We start from the raw sequence: 14,901 nt of genomic DNA, 5'->3' as shown, positions 1-14,901 counted from the left end.
CGGAAGCCAGGGGGGAAATAACAATAAAACGGTATGTACGGCGGAAAAAAAAAAATACCAGCATACTGTACATGTCGTTAGTATGCTGGATGTAATGTTAGATAATTGTTTTAGGGTGAACCTCCACTTTAAGTTTCAGGATGTTGCTCAAGATCAAATGGTGCAGATGGGAGATTGAATGGTAGGGACATGAACTAGTAAATGCAAGAGTCCCTCACCAATTCGCAGGAATGCTGATGCACTAGAAAAATGGAGGCATGCCCTTGACGTCCATATAAGCCAGAAAGAATACCTAGTGAAAAAATGCAATGACAGATCTGGTGGATTCCATATGGAATTTGAGCTTGAATGAAGACAATCAGAACCTTGAGATCAAAGATGGGGACACATTCTCTTGGGAACTGTGAATAGGTTAGAGTAAAATCCTTGAAATCATTCCACCACAGGAACTAAGGCAATGGCACTTTGATCCAGAAGAACCGAGAGGGCTCAATAGAAAATGGTCAATCTATAAGTGCCGTAACACAGGAAGCATGAAAGTGAAAAACCAAGGAGGGGGCAGGTAATGAAAAACTATTTTGTAGCCGACATACAAGCAGTCCAAGAGTCTTCAAAAGGTTAACATACATCTCTCTACTTTAGAAAGTTAGGGCAGTGGCGGCTAGTGCTCCAAAATTGCACAAATGCAAACAAACTGAAAAATACCCCCATCAATTGCAGCCACTGTGCCCATCGAATGCCATCACTGAGATCCCCCGCCCGCTCGCCGTCTGCCCGACACTTACCCTGTCTCAGGGGGGGGGAAGCGGGTGATGGCAGTGAGCGGTGCCCTCTGAGCAGTGTCTTCATGTGTCTCATCCCGTCCTCTCCTCCCCTCAGCCATCCAATAACAGCGCCTGTCGTTTCAGCCAATCAGGTGACGGGTAACAGACCCGAGCACCCGATTGGCGGAGAGGCGGTTCAGTGTTAGGGCAGCAAACATTAAATTTGCTGTTCTAACACACCTGGTTACCTTTTTTGACGCCTATTAGAGACTATGGCCCTAAATCAGGCGCTTCAAAAACACCCCAAGCCGCTGTAATTCAGGTTCCCGAAAAGGGGCCGGGCGTCTGAATCAGGGTTGGCAGCAGCAGCCATGGATAGATTCATGCAATGTATGAATCTATTCATTGGTCATAGAGGGGGTGGCTGGAGTTAGGGCAAACCTTCATGCAAGGAAAGGCTAGTCTGAGGATTTGACAGATTTTGAGCTCAAGACCTTCAGGTGGACTGGAAGTTGAGCTTGGGGGGGTCTCGACATGGATGGCACAAGAGCGGAGAAACAAAAGGAGACGCTTCCTAACAAAGAGGGAGAAGATCTTGCAGTCTGTTCCTTAAGCTTCTACTGGGAAAGATGGGTGCGCTTACCATCGGTAGAATCCTTTATATTGGTATCAATGGTTAAAAGTACATTTGTTGCTTTGCTCCGTAAAAGGCAAAGTTCAGGTTCACTTTAAGAAAAGTAGATTCTGATTTGCTAACAAGGGGCTGGTGGGATTGATGTACTACCGTATATACTCGAGTATAAACCGAGTTTTTAGCAAAAAAAAAATTGTGCTGAAAATGCCCCCCTCGGCTTATACTTGAGTCACCTTTTTGCGCCTGATCTCCCGGACTTTGGGGACACGGTACCGGCCGGTTGTAGGTCCCCTGGACCCAACATGGCCCACCTGTAGCCCCACTCTTCCTCTACAAGTGTGAAAAGTTTGTTGTCCGGGGAACCTACGGCCGGGGAGCACCAATTTTTCAAAGCCAGGCACCCCTTCCATAGACTCCCATGTTAAATGGAAGTCTAGTCATGGACACAGCGAGGCATGGGCACAGTGAGGCATGGGCATGGACACAGCGAGGCAAAGTGAGGCACAGTGAGGCATGCAGATGGACACCCTAGGCTTATACTCGAGTCAATATGTTTTCCCATTTTTTTGTGGTAAAATTAGGTGCCTCGGCTTATATTCAGCTCGGCTTATACTTGAGTATATACGGTACATTGCCATGCACAATAGTATTAAATAAGGTCTCTAAAGGGCTTTTACATCAGTTGTGCTTGTCGGAACATTGGTAAACATGCAGCACCTACCATGAGTATCCGAGGGGTCTGGCTGATTCCTGAAAAGATCTTGTTCTGGTTTGATGTAACCGCACACTTTTGAGGACTGTAGACGGGAAACTTCTCTGATGTCTTCTGATCTGTACACTAATAGGTTATCCTTTGATGTATTCTCTGTATACCTCCACAGGGGCTAATGAAAAAAATAAATAAAAATCTAGTGTACCACTGCTAATAGTATGGAAATGGAAAAACTTACTAAAAAACGGATCAAAGCCAAGCAGCAAAAATGTAATATTGCGGTGGCTGCATTGGTTCTTTTATTTCTGTATTTTTGCCTTTATTTGCATCTGATAACCTCGCCAGTAACACTTCCTGACCTAGGATTACAGTGCTAACTGACTGAGGGAAATTTATAAAAAAAATTAATCAGCCAGAAACTGGAGCAGTTGTGCATGACAACCAATCTGCTTCTATCTTTTTAAACGTAACAAGTTGAAGTATACGAACTCTGAAAGCTATATATGAAAAAACAAAAAATAATATTGCAAAACTGGTCTGGCCTTCCAGAGGATTACCAGAACGCCAAACCTAATAGCAAAAACGATAAATATTTGTAAAGTCAGAAGGTTTTTTATCTTCATGCATTGAGATTAAAAGCCTTCTGTGTGCAGCAGCCCCCCTCCAACACTTACCTGAGCGATATCCACAAGTATCTCGGCTATCCAAGACTCTCCCCTTCTGATTGGCTGAGACACAACAGCGGGTTTGGCTCCCACTGCTGTCAACGTCAGCTAGCCAATTAGGAGAGAGAGGGGGTGGGGCCAGGCCGCAGCTTTGTGTCTGAATGGACACAGAGAGCTGTGACTCAGCTTGCATGCCTACATAGCAAGCTGCTTGCTGTGGGGGCACTTGACAGGAGGGAGGGGCTAGGAGAGCCAAAGAGGGACCCGAGAAGAGGAGGATCCGGGCTGCTCTGTGCAAATACACTGCACAGAGAAGGCAAGTATAACATGTTTTTTCTATTTATTTTTCTATAAAAATAACAAACAAGACTTTACAATCACTTTAAAGATACAGCAAAATGTTTATCTTGTATGTGCTTAGGTTTAATGCCTCTCACTCTCTGTCCCAGAAACACAACAAAAGGTGAAAATAAATCTTTTCAAAACAAAGAGCTGAACTGAATTTATTCTCTCTTGAGAATAGAAGATGATTAAGACCCTTTCACACTGAGGCAGTTTTCAGGAGTTTTAGCCCTAGAAGGAGCGCCTGAAAGCTACCTCCAATGCTGCCCGAGTGTGAAAGCCTGAGTGCTTTCACACTGGGGCGGTGCACTTCATGGGACGTTAGAAAAAGTCCTGCGAGCAGCATCTTTTGGGCGGTTTGGGAGCGCTTTATATAGCGTTTTCAAAACACCCCTGCCCATTGCAATAAATAGGCAGAGCTTCCAAAGCACCTGAAAAGCGATTCTGAAGTGCCACAACATGGGGTTTTTTAACCCCTTCTTTGGGGTTAAAAGCACCCTGCTAGCAGCCAAAAAGCACAGCTAAAAACAGCGGTAAAGCGCAGCTAAAGCGAGCAGTGCTTTACCGCTAATGCACAGGTGGCCCCAGTGTGAAAGGGGTCTAAGGAGGGATATGATCATCATGTATAAATACATAAGTGGTCCATTTAGTGAACTTAGTGTTGAACAATTGAAGGTCATCACAGATGACAAGGGGGCACTCTGCGTCTGGAGGAAAAGAGATTTAATCTGCAAATACATAAAGGCTTCACAGTAAGTCCCGGTTCACACATATGCGATGCAGAAACCAGCAAGATTCCAGTGCAGGTTTCATCGCATGTCACTAGTCGGCGGATCACAATGACATCTGTCAACCACTGCGGGTGTCAATGTAAAGTTAATGAAACTCCCAGATCGGATCGCAGTGCGAACTGAAATGGTGCAGGAAATTGGACCACATAGGTGTGAACACCCGTGCGATCGGATTCCAGCGCGGACCAAAAAAAGGGTCCTGCACCATTTTGGTGTGAATACCATGCAATTTCAGCCATACAGTTTGTATGGCTGCATTTGTATCGCACAGACATTGCATGTGATCTGCCCAGCAATGCGGTGCGAATCACATGCAATGTCTGATCGCACAAGTGTGAACCCAGCCAAAGAGCTGTGATAATGTGGAATAGACTCCCTCCAAAGGTGGTTCTGGCCAGGTCATTAGATTGTTTAGAAAAAATGCCTGGATTATTTCCTACATGTACATAATAAGTCATAGGTAAAGTTCAGGAAATATTTGAATGCCTTTTGGGGATAAGGATGGATTTTTTTTACCACATTGGATCATGGTTTATTGATATTTTTTCCCTCTGAATCAACTGTTATAGGATTGTATATATTGAGGTTTTCTATGTGTGTGTGTGTGTGTATATTTTTTTTCCTTTGTTGGTTTGGCTGAACATACACTTTAAATAACATTTTTATGTAGGAAAACACACAGAAGAAATACTTAGAAAAATTCTAACATGAACTGCAGAGCTCTGTCAGGAAAGGCATAGCTTCTCCAACAAAGGACAAACACAGCTTACCTCTATATTATATTCTTCCCCATCTGCTGTGATCCGTGCTGTAAAATCACCATCTCCTATGTGTGCTAAAACCTTTGAATTGTGTTCCCCTGCAGAGGAGAAATAAAAAAGGGATTGAGCGATTATCTAAACTATCCCAAGGAGAAAAAAAAGATGTGCGCAAGGTACAGAAAACCGTTTTCAGACAGAAAAACAGGGCTAAATAATACAATCACCTGCTGAGCACAAGAAAAGGCAAAAAGAGAAAAAAACCTGCAGGAATATTGGAGCAGCAAGCAGCTTTCTATGGAGGCACCGGAGCCCAGCTGCAGCTCTGTCTATCCATTCTGACATGGCGCTGTGGTTTGGCCCCACCCCCTCGCTGATTGGCTAACTGAGTTTAATTGTCATCAGCGGAATCCAATGGCCCTGCAAACCAGGAGGAAGAGTCCCGGATGGCCGATTCACTTGTGGACACCGCTGGAGCTAGATGGGGCTCAGTTAAAGCGATACTAAAGCTTTTTTTTTTTTTTTAAATAACTAACATGTCATACTCACCTTCACTGCAGTTCGTTTTGCACAGAGTGGCCCCGAACATCCTCTTTTTGGGTCCCACAGCGGCTCCCTCGGCTCCTCCCCACATCAGATAACCCCCTCTATGAAGCGCTCTCCCAAGGGGGTTACTATGCAGGTGTGCTCCCGTGTCCAGCATTCGGCGTCCATAGCCGCTGAATGCAGGACTCGGCGCTGCGTCATTGGATTTGATTGACTGCAACAGGAGCCAATGGCTGTGCTGCTATCAATCTATCCAATGAAGAGTTGAGAAGATGTGGAGAGAAGGACGGTGGGATCACGCGCATGGAAATTCAGGGTCAGGTAAGTAAAACGGGGGGGGGGGGGGGCTGGGAGGCCGGACACTGCAAGGCGTTTTTTCACCTTAATGCATAGGATGCATTAAGGTGAAAAAACACAAAGGTTTACAAACCCTTCAAGTATTAGGAGGGCTGCTGCACACATAATGCTTTTTATCTTAAAATGTATTAAGATAAAAAAAACTTTCTGGCTTTACATACACTTTAAACTTTTTTTTTTAAACTGGTCCCTGGTACATTTTAGCCACAATGTGCTAGTATGCACAGCATATTAGCACATTGTGTCAGACTTACCTGGCAAGCGCCGTCAGTGCTCCTGTAGGTCACACACATTGCCATATTCTCCCAGTTTTCCTCGGGGGTTCGGATTATGTGTCTACTTGGCCAGGCCACAATAACATCACTCCCAACATGGCACAGGGGATTGCTGTAAATGTACACTGAGCTGCGCATGCGTTGCTCAGTGTACATAAACCCTGACAGGCAGGGAAAAGAGTTTATGATAGCAGAGATCAATAGGGTCTCTTCTGTCACGAAAATCCCACCTACCTTCTGGTTGAGACTGCCTAACAACCAGAGTCTCATTTAGTTGCAAGCCAGGAGATATCTTGGCCAGCAGATGAAAGTAAAACAAAAGGGCAGGGATGCTGGCTGACATCACTGTCCAAATATGGCCATAGCGATGCGCGGGAATGACGTCATCACGGCTCTTCTATTCAAACGGCTGGAACACATGAACCCGGAAGGAAAGTCAGAAGATGGAAGCCCTGTCAGTGGTAAGAGCAAGCCGCCGGGGGGTTTGTTTTAAGGGAAGTCTTCCAAAATGTGGTAGCATGCATACTAGCACATTATGGTCTAAACTTGCAGGGGGAAGATTTTTTTTTTTTTTAATAATGGCCTACTGCTTGAATATTGTTGCGCTGCGCTAACACAGGCCTATTGTGCAGCTTGTAAATCTGGCCATTCATTGGAATGGGCTGCCAAACTTGCCAAAAAAGGGGCATATACTACTTTTTGTAACAGTGCATTACAACACACGACACCAAGTTGCTGTACATTGTGGTTTTCTGCAACACGTGGTAAATGGAAAGGTAGGAATGCACCGTGCAATGTGAACAGGTCCTGACAGATCCCTCAAGCTAGTAACATTCCTCTTGACAAAGGGGCTCTGGTTAAGGTATATAAATATATTGTACAGTATATAGAGAGAGACGATGGGGTGGCAGTAGTTAGTAGGGAGATTAGCATGGTTGTATTTTATCTCCTAACAGGCAAATGTATGGAAGAGACAAAACCCTCCTTGGCTTCTCATCTGCTCTCATGGAAGTGGCTTATTTTCCCACCTTCTCAAACAGGAGCAACAATTTCCATATCGGACATTTCTGGATCACTACTCTGGTGTCAATAAGCCTTCTGGATACTGCGGAGTGCCAACTTAAAATCTAGTGGAAAATATATGGTTGGGGGGGGGGGCTCATGAAATACTTAGGCACCTGCTCATTTCCAATCCATGGTTTCATTTTTAGAGTCCTGTGCCTTTGTTAGTTGATGACTGCGTTTTACATACATAATGTATTTTGCAGTCACTTCTGTGTCTATAAAAATCTAGGAAAATCTTAAGCAGCTCTTATTGCATAAGAGAAAAACATAGCACTGGATGTAAATACCAGACAAGGTGGTTGCATTCACCGTATTCTGTATCCATCCTGATATTGGGCCAAGGTATATTGTAAAGTCATTTATTTATTGTAATTCAAACAACCTAATATTTACCTACTCTGTGCAATGGTATTGCACAGAGCAGTCACAAACTTTACTTTCTGTGGTTCCCCTAGCACTCTCCGCTCTTTTCCGTGTGCCACCATGGGAAGCCTCTTAGTATGGGGGCATACGTGTGGAAGCACTTCTGAGCCGGACTTCGTGCATCCATAAACACAGAGCACAGCTCAGCCCCCCTCACAGAATTTGACTGACAGCAGCAAGAGCCAATAGCTCCCGCTAATCTCAGCCAAGCTTGTGAAAGCCTGTGAGAGGAAAGAGAAGACATGCAGACAGGCACAGCACTGGGTCAATACAGGACTCATAAGTATTTAGGCCTAAAGCTCCTTTGGCTCTACTTCTCCTGGGTATCACAGGTGGGCACTTGGTTCTGCACTCTTGTGACCCGTATTTAACTGACAACAGGCTAAAATCAGCTATCGGCTGACGTCTCTCAGCCAGTACAGACTCTGCAGGGATCCTGATTTTAATGTCGGGATCCACTCAGATGCCTAAAGCAGCAGTTGGCTCAGCCTTTCAGAGCACTGCTGAGAGCCTGAGCCAGCTGCTCCTGCTCCCTTCACAGACCAATGCTTCAGTGAGCTCTGGAGGGTTAGAGAACAGAGCTGATAGCTGACAGTCACCACTCTGTGCTCAGAGAAGACCCAAGAACTGAGTAATCAGCAGTCTTTGATCGCTTAGTTCTTGGTGTAGAGGCAGTGGGGTATTGATGGAATTGATGCTGCATACACCTAGGCAAGTATGAATGTTTTTTTTTTCCCCCATACTCCTCCGCACATCTCTTTTAAACTTTTATAAAAGGCATGGTTTTGGTTGCATTTTCTTCCTGCCACAGCTGAAGAGTGGAGCATCTATCACTTCATTAGATCTGCATCGAGCTGGAAAGCTTTACAAGAATACAGTATGGGTCACCCAAAGCCCTTATTAGACTGCACTCAGTGACTGTCTATTTTACAGTTCTGATGGCAGAAAGGTTTAGAGAACACTCTCCTAAAAAGAAACTCAATGTAAACAGATACTAACCAATGACATGGCCAGTGAAGAAGTCCGATCGCTTTACAGGATATTCCTTCCCTTTGCCATTACCATCCAGCACTACTGCTTTCAAGTTTTCTGAGAGATGATCTGCATCAGCTGTTAGGTAGAGCTGAAAATGCCTGTGAAGAATTCAAGAAGAACAGAATGGTCAAATATGGACAGAAACAAAAGCCTGGATGTCAAATTACAAAACAGAGCAAAAAAATGTAACTCCACTTTTGTTGAAAAAAAAAAAAAAAAAAAAAAACACCCCGTTCCCTCTGGGTGATCTATGTACAGATTTTAAACAAAGTTTGTTGTAGATTTCTACTATGAAGAAATAGTTGTGTGCTTCTCTGCATCCATGTGCAAAGTGAATCTAGTGGGAATAATAAATTGATAATTTATCAATCAGCTGATGCACTTGCAGGGTTCAAATGAGGAAAGTGGTGGGATCTGCATCCCTTTAGACGTGATAAACCTTTGGTAGTATCTCACCAAAAATGACATTGGCCCAGATTCAAGAAGCAATTGCGCCCGTGTAACCATAGGTTACACGGCGCAATTGCTTACTTGCTCCGGTGTAACGAGTGCTCCTGATTCAGGAACCTCGTTACACCGACTGCAGCCTAAAATCTGCGCGGCATAAGGCTCTTATGCCACGCAGATTTTAGGCTGCATTCTTGCGTGGGCCGCTAGGGGGCGCTCCCATTGTGATCAGCGAGTAGTATGCAAATTGCATACTACCACTGATTCACAAACTTGCGCGGGCCCTGCGCAAGCCAGGTACGGAGTTTCCGTACGGCAACTTTAGCGCAAGGCTGCCCCTTCTAATAGTAGGGGCAGCCAATGCTAAAGTATAGCCGCCGCTCCCGCGACGTGAAATTTTAATTTCACGTCGTTTGCGTAAGTGATTTGTGAATGGCGCTGGACGCCATATACGTTCACTTTGAAGCAAATGACGTCCTTGCGACGTCATTTGCCGCAATGCACGTCGGGAAAGTTTCCCGACGGAGCATGCGCTGTACGCTCGGCGCGGGAGCGCGCCTAATTTAAATGATTCCCGCAGTTACATTGCGTGCGCTTACGCCGGGCAATTTTGCCGGCGCGCCCTCGCAATTTACGGAGCTACTGCTCCGTGAATCAAGGGCAGCGCAAAATATTTGCGGGGGCGCAGGGCAAAATCGTTGCCCTGCTCCCCCGCAAATATCGCGCAAATGTACCTGAATCTGGGCCATTGTTTGCAGGGGATGCTCAAAATCCAATTTGTATCTTAGTGCAGACTTCTGGGAAGATCAGTAAGCCAATCACACAAGCAGAAAATTACAAACTGCAAACCAATTACCCATTAAATGTGTATAGTGCATCAAAAAAACACACTAAAATATTACACCATTAACAAATGTATATAGTATAATCATTGTAAAAATACTGCACAATTAATTCATCTTTTGCCCAATACAGATCCACCATGCTATTGTTTCAGTTCACTGGAAAAAAAAAAAAGTAAAGCTGCTATATATTAGTTTTATTTATTGCAAAGCACGGTTGTGTTGGGAAAGCTGTGAGAAGAGCCAGATGATGTACCGTCTTCTTCAGCATCAGGGAGGAGAATTAGTATGTACAGGGGGCCATGGGGGGGACATTACCTGTTTAGGGCTGTGAAGTCCAACATCCTCTCCACCTGAGACTGTGTCTCCAAGTCCCGTTTCCGCACAGAATGCTGTTGGACGCCAGACAGCGAGATGATATCATAATCTGACAGCAAGGAGTCCAGGTTTGCTGTGAAAGAATAAATTAGGGAAAAGTTAGACTTGCACAAAATAGCACTTCAGAATTTTTCTGGAGCGATGCGTAGAAAGCGTTTCCGCTATACACATATAAACTAGCTATCAGCCATATGAAATCATAGAAAATCAATAGCAACAGCTTGAGATGTTAGGCTACAGTGACACAGGTGATCGCTGGTGAAAAATCACTGCCAATGGAACACAACATGCACTCATCTGTCACATTTGTACTCCATACAAATCAATGGCTGGTGCCGCTGCAGTTTGCATGCAATCACTCATCTGAGAGGTACTATGCAAAGTCTCTGAATGACCCTGGATGCAGACGGTGTGTGTCCAGGGATGGCGTTTCTAGCTGCACACAAACTAGTCGCAGTTATCAGCCATAGAACAGAGTGATACTATGTCCAGAGGCAGCTTTTAGCATAGAACACATTTTACATGTGATGATACATCGGTTCATCCCTACATTACATATAGTTAGGCTATAGCTTAACCCCCTGACCCCCTTCACATTTTTTGCTATTCAGCACTGCTACTTTAACTGGTAATTGCACAGCTATGCAAAACTGTATGCAAATTAAATTACCGGTATCTTATTTTTCTCTCTCTCTCTCTACACACAAATAGAGCTTTCTTTTGGTGGCATTTGATCAGCACTAGGGCTGGGCATCTTCACCGGTCTCATGATTCGATGCGATAACGATTATCAAGTCCACGATTCGATTCGATTATGGATCACGATTGCAGCACAAGTGCGCATGGCTCTCCCCCCAAAATACTAAAGGAGATGATCAGAGACTGCGGGCATAGTACAGGAGATGATCAGAGACTGCGGACATAGTACAGGAGATGATCAGAGACTGCGGACATAGTACAGAAGATGATCAAAGACTGCGGACATGCTACAGGAGATGATCAAAGACTGCGGACATGCTACAGGAGATGATCAAAGACTGCGGACATGCTACAGGAGATGATCAGAGACTGCGGACATGCTACAGGAGATGATCAGAGACTGCGGACATGCTACAGGAGATGATCAGAGATAAGGATGAGCTCTGGCGTGTTCGCATGCTACACGTGCAGAGCCCGCCAGGAAGTGTGCACGGCGCTGCGCTAATCACAGCCAGGGAGACATTGCCCCGATGCTCGGCTGCAGAGATCGGGAAATGTCTCCCTGGCTGTGATTAGCGCAGCACCGTGCACACTTCCTGGCGGGCTCTGCACGTGTAGCATGCGAACACGCCAGAGCTCATCCTTAATCAGAGACTGCGAACATGTTACAGGAGATGATCAGAGACTGCGGACATGCTACAGGAGACGTCAGACTGCGGTCATGCTACAGGAGATGATCAGTGACTGTGGTCATGCTACAGGAGACGTCAGACTGCGGTCATGCTACAGCCTTTCTACTGATCTGATCGTAATCTTTATCAACATTATCATCATTATCCACCTATTTTTAGCACTAGTGTTTCTTGCGGTTTTTGTTGCGCTATGACATGAGGGAGAGGCGGGGCCCCTTGCGTAGTGAGCGTATAGGATCGGCCCTGGTTGGACACCCATTAAGTTCTGTATTAACGCAACACATGGCAACATGTGCAAAAACACCAGAGCGCCAAAGTGTGAATAAGCCCCCCAATGCAGCGCTTAGCTCCTTTTCTGGTCACTAGTCTGTACAGTACACGATACACAGAACAAGAACAGAGGCCCCAGAGAGAAGACAAAGTTACAGCACTGATATTTTATACACACAACCTCAAGTATTTTCACACTCTTATCAATGGAATTTAATATGATCGGCCATATGTTGGAGAACACAGCCCACCCCCAGGAGGAATCCACTCACTTGGAGGTCAGGGAGACAGTCCGGTGATGAGCGCTCTCCTCTTCTCCTCCTCTGTGCTCCGCTCTGTGCCGCACACTCCTCCAGCAGTCAGGAGCGGAGAGGAATCCCGGCGCTCTACACCCCGCTCTGTGACGTACACTCTCAGAACCAAACACAGGCACCCGCCCGCCCTCAGCACCGCCCCTGACAAGACATGTGGCGGGGATACAAAGCTGTGAGGGGCACGTCTGCAGTCTCTGATCTTTTCAGTGAGTGGGCGGGGCTGACGCCAGGAGAGACGTGGACGCAAGAGGAGAGAGGCGGGCCGGGCAGTCACATGAGCGCGCCTCAAATACAAGCACAACGGTACAGAGCGCTCTCCCGCGAGCGGCGGGGCCAAACATCGATTATTATGGTCGCATGCATCGGGGACACCCGAATCGCGATGCACCGATTAAATTTGACACCCCTAATCAGCACTAGGCTTTTTTTTTTTTTTTTTGCTACAAAAAGTTAGAAAAGTTACAGACTGGAAGGTTAGAAAACAATAAATAAAAAAAATAATAATATTTTCTACTTTCCGTTATAAAACATATCCAATAAAATCAGATGTTTTCATAAATTTAGGCCAAAATGTATTCCGCTACAAAAAAAAAAAATCCCAATAAATGTGTATTAAATGGTGTGTGAAAGTTATAATGTCTACAAACTATGGTACATACAGTATCTCACAAAAGTGAGTACACCCTCACATTTTTTTAAAATCTTTTGTTAGATCTTTTCATGTGACAACACTGAAGAACTGACACTTTGCTACAATGTAAAGAAGTGAGTGTACAGCTTGTATAACAGTGTAAAGTTGTTGTCCCCTCCAAAATAACTCAACACACAATCATTAATGTCTAAACCACTGGAAGTTCAACATGGCACCTCATGGCAAAGAACTCTCTGGGGGTTCAGCCTGTCAGTGCTCAGACCATGCGCCGCACACTGCACATGATGCACAAGAAAGCCCACAAACAGTTTGCTGAAGACAAGCAGACCAAGGACATGGATTACTGGAACCATGTCCTGTTGTCTGATCAGACCAAGATAAACTTATTTGGTTCAGATGGTGTCAAGTGTGTGTGGTGTCCTGTATACAGTCAAGCATGGTGGTGGGAGTGTCATGGTCTGGGGCTGCATGAGTGCTGCCGGCACTGGGGAGCTACAGTTCATTGAGGAACCATGAATGCCAACATGTACTGTGACATACTAAAGCAGAGCATGATCCCCTACCTTCGGAGACTGGGCCACAGGGCAGTATTCCAACATAATGACCCCAAACACACCTCCAAGATGAGCAACAATTCTTTTTTTCAGATCCTCAGAGAGTTCTTTGCCATGAGGTACCATGTTGAACTTCCAGTGACCAGTATGAGAGAGTGAGAGTGATAACACCAAATTTAACTCACCTGAGACCTTGTAACACTAACAAGTCACATGACACCGGGGAGAGAAAAATGGCTTATTAGGCCCAATTTGGACATTTTCATTTAGTGGTGTACTCACTTTTGTTGTTAGCGGTTTAGACATTAATGGCTCCGTGTTGAGTTATTTTGAGGGAGACAGCAAATGTACACTGTTATACAAGCTGTACACTCACTACATTACATTGTAACAAAGTGTCATTTCTTCAGTGTTGTCACATGAAAAGTTATAATAAAATATTTACAAAAAATGTGAGGGGTGTACTCACTTTTGTGAGGTACTGTGTTTGGAAATTGATCAATGATGTGCTGACAGCCTCCGATTTCTTAAAGCGGACCTTCAGTCATTTTTTCATCTTTCCATTTATTAAATCTTCTGCCATTGTCGTTTTAAACTTTGGATAGTAAAACATTTTTTTTCTGCCAGTAAATACCTCATACAGCCCACTTCCTGTTTCATGTTTGGTAAAAAGCCTAGGCTTATGACATCATGCACAGCTCTCTCTCTCTCTCGTGAGAGTTTGCCAGAAAGGGAGGGGGGGGATGACCCATAAGAGGACCAATGAAAGCTGCAGAGCTGGAGGTGTGCCTCTGTAAATCCAGGCAGCAGCTTCAGCTGCCCATAGTTAAAATGGCTACAGCCAGACTTAGTGGAGGGAGATTTCTGCAGCATATTTGGCAAATAGAGAACTATATATATATATATATATATATAAATATGCAAAGTGGTTGGAGGGAAGCTTCAGAATGGCAAAGATGTTATTACAAATTATGCGAGCAGACTGCAGTTTCTATTTAAAGAGTAAGTAAAGTCTTCCTCTTTAATTGTATCTACAGGTACTGGGGGAGGGGGGGAGCCTTTACTGGTATTGTCAGCAGTAAACCACGCATGAGACAGGAACACTCAGAACGGTCCAAGCAGGTTTGCTTTGTACCTTTATTCAACATAGAGAACACAGTGGAAAGCATGAGGGCCAGTTCACGCCACCAAAATACACTCCGTATACGTCCTGGGTGAGTTTTTGCCTGCAGTTCACACCACGCGCAGTTCTGGTGCATTTAGGAAAAGAACGCATTGGACTGCACTGTGAACCAGCACTGAAAACAAGCAAAACATCTTCTCATACAAACCACTAAACTAACCACTTAAGGGCCGAGCCTCTTTCTGAGATTTGTTGTTTACAAGTTATAAACAGTGTTTTTTGCTAGAACATTACTTAGAACCCCCGAACACTTGACATTTTTTTTCCAACACCCTAGAGAATAAAATGGCGGGCGTTGCAATACTGTCACACCGTATTTGCACAGCGGTCTTAAGGCTCATACACACGATCAGATTTTCTGACGGGAATTGTGTGATGGCAAGGTTTTGTCGGAAAATCCAACCGTTTGTATGCTCCATCAGACAATTGTTGCCGGATTTCCAAACAAATGTTGGATAGCATGCTTTAGAATTTTCTGACAACAAATGTGTGTGTACAAAAAA

General features: G+C 44.8%; 1 protein-coding gene across 2 annotated transcripts in view; it reads right to left on the bottom strand.

Annotated features, from left to right (window-relative positions):
• ADAM17 (ADAM metallopeptidase domain 17) overlaps nucleotides 1-14,901 on the bottom strand; it is a 111,213-nt gene that overhangs the window by 77,804 nt on the left and 18,508 nt on the right. For both annotated transcript variants that reach the window (XM_040348622.1, XM_040348623.1), the window contains exons 3-6: nucleotides 9,975-10,107; nucleotides 8,332-8,465; nucleotides 4,679-4,767; nucleotides 2,120-2,282 (exon numbers count right to left, since the gene is read on the bottom strand). In XM_040348622.1, the coding sequence (XP_040204556.1) occupies nucleotides 2,120-2,282; nucleotides 4,679-4,767; nucleotides 8,332-8,465; nucleotides 9,975-10,107 (519 nt within the window). The remainder of the gene's footprint in view (nucleotides 1-2,119; nucleotides 2,283-4,678; nucleotides 4,768-8,331; nucleotides 8,466-9,974; nucleotides 10,108-14,901) is intronic.

This window comes from Rana temporaria, chromosome 4 (genome assembly GCF_905171775.1).
Source record: "Rana temporaria chromosome 4, aRanTem1.1, whole genome shotgun sequence".
Taxonomy (NCBI): Eukaryota; Metazoa; Chordata; class Amphibia; order Anura; family Ranidae; genus Rana; species Rana temporaria.
The sequence above is the reverse complement of the archived record's forward strand: the minus strand, read 5'-3'. Positions and strand labels throughout refer to the sequence as shown.